We start from the raw sequence: 8,226 nt of genomic DNA on the forward strand, positions 1-8,226 counted from the left end.
AAAAAAAAAAAAAAAAAAAAAAAGCTAGTCTGTGTTCTTTCTTATTATCTACCCTTTGACTTTCTACTTTGTACCAGACTTCATAAAAACTTAGAAATTCCTTATGGTTCCTCTAAGCCCTTTAGTTTCATAAATGCTGATCTGAATGGGGATAGCAGGCCATTTGAACTTGCTGCTCAGAGCTTCTTCAGAAGTGCCTTGGCCTAAAGGAGGAGAGGATCTGCAAGTGGACCACAGTTAGAACTGCTAGAAAGGATATAAGAACAGTTGACTATTAGTAGCTTTAAAAACAAAAAACATTTTTTAAGGGTGGAGGGTGAAGTTCAGTGGTACAGCATGTGCTCTCAGCATGGTCAGAGTTCTGGGTTCCATCCCTAACGCCAGACAATTTTTTAAGTTTCTCTTTTCTTGTTTTGTTTTTTTTCATTTTTATATGTGGTCTCACCATGTTGCTCAAACTGTCCTTGAATCCCCGGACATAAATGATCCTCCTACCTCAGCCTCACAAATATTAGGCCCATTTTTTTTTTCAAAGAAAAAAAGTGTATTCCCTGTTAAATCAGTAATTCAAACAAAGAAAAGAAAAAACCTGGTAGATCTTATTTTATATTATTTTCAGTATAATTAACTTTTATAGTAAATTATCATATGGCTTCAAATTTAAAAGGTACAGAAAGGTACAAAATGTAGTGAAAGATTATCCCCAAATTATTCTTCCAAAGACAGTCACTATTGCCTGTTTTTTTAATATTAAAAAGTTAGATTAAATCCAGATCTTTTTCTTAGAAAATTTAAGGTCATTGTAATTCAAGTGGAGAAACCATATCCCAGAGAAAGTGAGATTCCTTATTATTGAAGAAGATGCAAATACCATGAAGCACCAAGTACATATCCTTAGGTGGCAGAGCTCCTGAGGACCAAGTAATGGGTGGAGTGAAAAGGGGCGTGTGAGAAGGGACACTTACCAGAGTCTTTCCCTCTTCCTACAGCGTCTCCTTCTTCCCTGCCCTTCCTCTACCAGCTGGCTCAGCTCTTCCACCGGATCCGGAAGGCCATGTTTGCTCGCCTCTACCAGCTTCCCCTCCATGACTGAGTAGTCTTCCACCTGCACCCTGGCCTCTCATTTTCCACCTTTGTAGGAGAATATTCTTTTCCCTGATGCCAGCCAGGTCCCTGTAGTAATTGGGGCGAGCCTCATTCCAGGGGGAACATTCTGGATGGGTGAACTTTGTCTTGCTGCTCTTATGCCCTTCTCTCTGCACCCTTTGCCTCTCCTTGGTGGAGAATGTGGAAACAAAGTGGGGCCAGAGCACACAGCTGTCAGAACTGCACCCTCTTACACTCAGGCCTCTTGGGAGGAAGGGGTTTGGGAACGGGGAATGTGTCCCTGAAACATTCCATTTTCTTGGCAAAGGCAGGGGGTGACCTTCCAGGTCAGGGTGTTGACAGAGCAAAAAGTTCAGAAACATCCTAGTGGAGTGACCCTTGACCTTTTACTTCCTTGAAAAACTTATTTCTGAATATCCTCTTACAGGGCAGCACCTTAATTAGAGTGAGTGAGATCAGAGAGAACTTCTCTCTTTTCTCCTCTATTTCTCTCCACAGACCTGTTATAATTGTGAATCAAGTCACTGTTCCCCCGGTCCTGCAGTGGGTGTGAAGGCTTCCTGAGTCTTGAGGCCTCTCTCTGCTTGGAATGGGGCATGGCTTTCAGAACACCAAGGTGACCACTGAAAGCAAAGTGAGCCCGCTCAGCCTTTATCACTGGGTAAAGTGATCTTGCTTGGTGCCTCTTGGTATTCAGCTCACTTTTCCAGCATGTCAGTGGCCAAATCCTGCTCAATTACATTCAGTGTCCTTGCCCACTCTTTCAGCCTGCCACTTTCTCTCTCCTTCCTGAAAACTGCCCTATAGTTGTTTATCCAGATTCTGTCTGTATCATTGTGACTTTGGTACATGCGGTGGCAGATCCTCCCCGTCATGTCTGTCCTAATTATGTTCTATCGTTTGTATAATGCCTAAGTTTTTCTGCTTCTGTAGGCTTGAAAAGTAGGTCAGCCTCAGAGGCTGACGAGCTGAAAATGGAACTGGGTAATCAGGTGAGCTGGAAGGAATGTGTGGGGGGCTGGGCTGAGGTAAGATGTGGTCTTTGAAGCCAGTGAACAATAGGCTTTAGAGGAGGAAACACTGGAGCCTTGGCATTGAGGAGTTGAAACATTTCAGTTTTTTTTTTTTTTTCTCCTTGGCCACAAAAATCGTACACATTTCTTTGTAAGTAAATGTAGAGTACTACTGTATGTCAGAATCATGAAAACTTCCAGCCAGGGCTGGCCTCTTCATCGAAGTCCAAGCAAGCTGCCCATACTGGGACCCCAGTCAACATTGATGCCAAGGATACTTACTAGCTTGTGTTGGTCCATTTTCAGGGTTTGTGAGTTAACAACTTCTCTTTAGAGAAAACAAACATCACAGACCCTTGGAATTAAATCTAAAACTCTAGGACATGGTCCAACTCTTTGCAAGAAGCAAATCTATGCTTTGTATAATAGCCTTTAAATTGAACTTAGAACCCCAGAAAGACAAAGGGAATCAGGCAAAGTGTGAGATCCCTCCTTTGGAGTAAATTTTTCTTTGTTTTTGAGGTGGAGGTCTTGCTGTTTTGCCCAGATTGGCCTTAAACTCCTGGGCTCAAGTGATCCTCCTGTTTCAGTCTCCTTAGTTACTGGGACTTACGTACCTGGCTTAGGATGATTTCTCAAAAATGAAAATCTGGTCCCATTCACAACCCTAGAGAAAATCTTTAGTGGTTTCCATGATCCCTAGGATAAAATCCAGATTCTTCATGTTTGTTAAGGCCTGTTAGGTGTAGGTTTCGGTGAAATACCTCCATGTGTCTGGGGCCTCTATTCCTTAGACATGCTGCTTCCAACCACCAGGCAATCAGGGTTTCCTCAGGCCTCTGTAGCTTGATGCTCCTGCTGGAAGGCCCTGTATTTGTTCTCTGTCTGGGGAGCTCCTCAACTTTCTAGTCATGTTCCAGGGAGCCTCTAGGAATCCTTCCCCAAGCCCTCCTGCTTCCAGGCCTTTTTTTCTTTTTTCTTTTTTTCCCCTTGTTTCTTATCCCTTGTGCAGTCATGACCTATAGTTGCATAATTCCTCATTGCTTCTGGTGTGCTGAGCTGTTTGAGGCTGGGGAGTGTGACTGTGGTGGTTTTTAAGAGTAGGGCTCAGATCCTTTATGTAATCTTTTATCTTTCTCAACCTCAGGCTCTCATTTCTTAAGTTCTTATCCCACAAGGACTTTTGGATGAGTAAAGAGGTTGTTCATAAGGAAGCACTTAGCACATTCTGCCCTAGGGGGGAGCTCTTGTGAGTGTTTGCAGTTACCAGGTCCAGTTGTATCCCAGGGCCCAGCAAGGAGCCTAGAAATGAGAAGGTGCTCAGAGGGGTTAATGAGTGGATTGATGTGACATAAGAGGGCTACATGCTTTTGGTAAGTTTGTGCAATTTTGTGTTGTGAAAACCCTGAACATAAAGACTTGATTATCCCCAGCTCATTGTTTTGCACTCTCTGAAGCTCCCCAGTGTCATTCAGCTTGCAGGCCTTTAAGGTCTCTGTTCTGAACTCTGCAGTGCTTGCTGGGTACAGCCGCAGCTACCTGTCTAATCAGGTGAGGAACTATGGATGTAGGCAGGTGCTCATATGGGTCTTCAATTCTGGGCTTAATGAGGTCAAGTGAAGAGAGGGCTTTCTTGTCAGACTTACTAAACTTGCACTATTCAATACTTTGGCCATTAGCCAAATGTAGCTTTTGAGCATTTGAAATGTGTCCAGTCCAAATTGAGACATTCTGTATATGTAAAATACACACTGGATTTTGAAGACCAAATTAAAAAAAAAACAAAAAAAAACAAAAAAACGGAAACTCAAAACTATTTTTTTATGTTGATTGCATGTTTAAATGATAATTTTGGACATATTAGATTAAATAAAATCTATTAAAACTAATTTCATCTGTTTCTTTGTATTTTTTGAACTGAGGCTCCTAGTCTGTTTAAAGTGACCTATGTGGCATGCACTAGGGTGGTGCTGTTCAACACATACAACACACACCAGCAATTTAGAGGGGGATCAGAGAAGTGCAGTGTATGGTGGGATTTGGAGGATATTAGAAGTGGAAAGAGCCTCAGTGGCAGATCACATCTTATAACCCTCTTTTTTAGCTAAAGAAATTTAGACCCAGAAAGGTAAAGCCATTTGCTCCAAGTCACAGAGCCTCAATAAGAGTCAGGTCTCTCAACTCTTGGGCCTGGTGTTCTCACTTGCTCTCCAAATCCTCACTGTCACTGCTAGTATAAAGTTCATTATAGGCAGATATATCCAAAAGGGGAAAATTTAGCTAGAGTTAGCTGGTTAGTTCTGTAGGGTTCTGAAGGAATGCAACATGGGAGAAAGATTTTTCACTTCAGTGGTGGTTAACAGGGGTATGGGGGTCTGAGAGGATGGAGTATAGTGGAGAAGAAAAATTAGGCTACTGTGGGAAATCATGGGGTGGAGGTGGGTAGGCAGCAGAATAGCTAGTACCTGGAGGAGGATGTAGAATTCTTCTAAAAAGGTGATCAGAAAGAATGTCACTTCATGGCCTCATGCAAGTGATCCCCACTCTTGCATGTAAGTATCTGCATGTATGTATATGAAGACCATATAGAGTTTTATACATACGGTATAGAATGCAAAAAGGTACAAAATTTATGGAAAGGAAAGTTTATTTTTCTACCCTGTCATTCTGAATCCCCCATTTCCTGCCCAGAGGCAACCACTGCTTTGAGTCTGTTTCTTTTTCCAGACATAGTCTCAGATGTTAAGTTTCTCTTTCTCTTAAACAAATGATAGTATACTACACCCTTACACACAACTTTTTTTAAACTTAATTCGGGATCTTTGTTCCCTGTCAGCACATGTAGAACTTCTTAATTCTTCACTGCTAAGTATTATTTCATTGTGGGCTAGGATCACAGAGCCTATCCCTTTTCTGTTTTTTTCTAATTGTAGAGATAGGTCTTACTATGTTGCCCAGGCTGGTTTTGAACTCCTGGGTTCAAGTGATCCTTCTGCCTTTGCCTTCCAAGTAGCTACCTTTTCCTTTTAAGTTTGCCGACATCTCTCATACATTTTTATTGTTACTTCTCTGCAAACACAAAGCAGGCTGCTCTACCTGCCCAATAACTACCCAAACTGCATTGGGTTCGGGAAGGGCTTTTCACACTCTGAACATGCAATGTACCCCCCCAAAAAAATCTGCACTCAATCTGTCCTTCCCACCTGGTTAGAACAGCCAGAAGAAATAGCAGAAAGAAGTCCTGATCTGACTGCAAATAGGGTACTACCAAGAACCTCACCCTTGCTTTCCTCTCCTTGCATTAACCTCAGGGTTAATAGACTTTGACCTCAGCTGCTCAAAGGTGTGGTTGTAATTCTACTGATTTTACCTTGGCCTTAGTTAAGCAGCTGCATGCAATCTGGCCAAGGTTGGCCTCCCTACCCTGCCCTAGCACATTGTTAGAACTATACTACTTGGAGTGTTTACTAAAAAAATGTAGGGCCCTTTTGCTTCTCTCCCTTTGGAAACTAGTATTTAGGGCTGGAAAGAAGCTAAATTAAAGGCCATGGGTGCACTGCTTCTCTTGGCAGCTTATCAGTCCCCTCTGTGTCCCTTCTTCTCCAGTGATGAAGAAAGGAGGAAATGGGGGTCCTGATACCATTTGAGTCTCTAGGCGTCTTGATAAAACAGTAAACAGTTTCTTAAAAAAAAATATATATATATATATATATATATATATATATATATGTATATATATATATATATATATACATGTATGTATGTTACATGTAAATATATTTGACATAAGTATATAAAACAAATATATTTTAATTTTTTACTTTTTGCAGTCCTGGGGATGGAACCCAGGGCTTTGCTAATGCCAGGCACAAGCTCTATCACTGACCACATCTCCAGGTCTGTTTTGCTTTAAAAGCAGTCCCCACCTATGCCGGGTTTTGCTTTCCATAGTTTTAGTTTTCTGTGGTCCACACTGGGTTGTACTGAACCTTTATATAGTTACAGTAAGATTTTTTGAGAAATACCATATTCACATAACATTTATTACAGTTTATAATTGTTCTACATTATTTTTGGACATTGCTAATCTCTTCCTCTACCAACTTTATAAATTAAACTTTATCATAGGTATGTGTGTACAGGAAAAAACAGTAGACACAGGGTTTGCTATTTTCTCCAGTTTCCGGTACTAAATTCAGGGTCTTGAAGTATCCCCTTTGAATGAGGAGAAGAGGACTACTGTAATTATATTTTAGAAAATATTAAAAGTTAATGACTACATGACTAATGATTCTGCAACATGTACATTCAGAAAAATAAGAAATTATATTCCATCTATGTATATCAAAGTGCATAAATGCATTCTACTGTCATGTGTAACTAATTAAAACAAATTAAAAAATTTAAATAAAAAAAAGTTAAATAGAAGAAATATAGATAGGCCTTGTGGTTCCACTCATTGATGATCACTGTTAATATTGGTTGATTTTCTTTTTTAAATTTAAACACCCAATCCTGTAGACAGCCCTGGCCTTTTGAGAATCTTGTGAAAATGGCAGTTTGCAGACAGAATGATTTGTGTATTTATAGGGACCAATAGGCAGCTGCCCCAGGAGAAAAGGTGATCTCAGAAAGGGAAGACTGGGGACAAGGAGCTGGGCAGAGTTGCTCTTCTCTGTGAAGCTGAACAGCTTGTGCTACACATGGAATCATGGCATGCCATTGTGTGCCTGCTCTTGCCAGTAGGCCAGATCCAAATACATGGCTGGGATTTTATGGCTCACTTCTAATGTTATTGCTGCAGACCCAAGTTCATATTTAATTTTATTTCCCAGTTTATGTTTCCCAAAGTTTAGGAACTTTGAAACTTTTAATATCTACTTATCACTTTGTACCATTTGAGGTAGAGGCAGGGGATCATTAGATTTGATGGAGACTGAAAATATAAGATAATGTTTAGAGACTTCATTGAAAACCCAAAGGAGTTTTGTGGAAAAGTGTTAGTTTGGGAGTGGGGGTGGGGCACTTTAACAATAATATCAATGCTATTTGTATGGAAAGGTTTCTTAGCCAGAAAACTGATTTGTAGAACCCTTAGAACATAACCAATGGATTCTCACCTTCAGAGATCTTAAGTTCTGGGAAAAAAAGTATTCAAATTTTATTTTACTTTACTTTTTATTGTCATGCTGGGGTTGGAACCTAGGGCTTCACACACACTAGGCAAGTACTCTACCAGTAAGCCACACCCTCAGCCCCTATATTTTTTACAAAAAGGCTTATTTTCAAGTGCAATAGAACACCATTCCTTGCTTGGCTCCTTGCTTCATCTGTAGCCTCATTGACTCCTCTTTCTCTGTTTCGTTATATGGTTTCTCATTTTCTTTGGGCCTTCAAACTTGAAGTGAGTGAACCCTCAAGGTGCTTTTCTGTTTCTACATGTTCTTTCTCTCGGAGAGGGTTTTTTTTTTTTTTTTTTTTTTTTTTACTTCCATGATTCAGCTGTTTCCTTTATCTGAATGTTTCCCCATCTTTAGCTCCATCCTTGACATCTCAGGGTTTGTCTAATTCCATATCCAATTGCAGAGAAAATTTGGACCCACACCCTTCTTGCCGTGTTCTCCATCTGGCCTCTTGGCCTTTGTTCTGGTTGTTGGTCAGCTTCATCCCCATACCCACTCAGGCTGTTCCCTGTATTTCATTTTTCCATACTCTGTTAGATATCAACTCACTACTTAGCTAGATTTCTGTGTAAGGCCTTTGCTGGCCACTATCATAATGATATTTCTCTTTCTAGTCATTCTCTTGCACTTATTAGTCAAGCCACTTATTTCATTAAGTCAGTAGATATTTGTTCTTAAACTGTTTTAATGGGTCATATCTTATCTCTCCAGCTGGATGGAAGTCTTTGGTGTGAAGTAGGACCATGTCCTTTAGCTAACATTTGTAAGGTGTTTACCAGGTGCCAGGCCCCTTTCAAAGCACTTTTTAAAAAAATTTTTTCAAGAGAGAGAGGGAGAGAAGCAAAAGGGCCCTACATTTTTTTAGTAAACACTCCAAGTAGTATAGTTCTAACAATGTGCTAGGGCAGGGTAGGGCTGTCTCT

At 40.5% G+C, this 8,226-nt stretch overlaps 1 protein-coding gene across 3 annotated transcripts in view; it reads left to right on the forward strand.

Moving 5' to 3' along the window:
- The window catches only part of Pex26 (peroxisomal biogenesis factor 26), a 9,896-nt gene extending 5,925 nt beyond the window's left edge, over positions 1-3,971 (forward strand). For 2 of the 3 annotated variants that reach the window (XM_048787760.1, XM_048787759.1), the window contains one exon: positions 1-3,971. This exon is cut by the window's left edge and continues 1,199 nt beyond it. Coding sequence is in view for 1 of the 3 variants with exons in the window: in XM_015500824.2 (XP_015356310.1) it covers positions 990-1,093 (104 nt within the window). In the remaining 2 variants the exon portion in view is untranslated. The other variant, XM_015500824.2, reaches the window with a different exon arrangement.
- The last annotated feature ends 4,255 nt before the right edge of the window (positions 3,972-8,226 follow it).

This window comes from Marmota marmota, unplaced genomic scaffold, assembly GCF_001458135.2.
Source record: "Marmota marmota marmota unplaced genomic scaffold, marMar, whole genome shotgun sequence".
In the NCBI taxonomy this organism is placed as follows: Eukaryota; Metazoa; Chordata; class Mammalia; order Rodentia; family Sciuridae; genus Marmota; species Marmota marmota.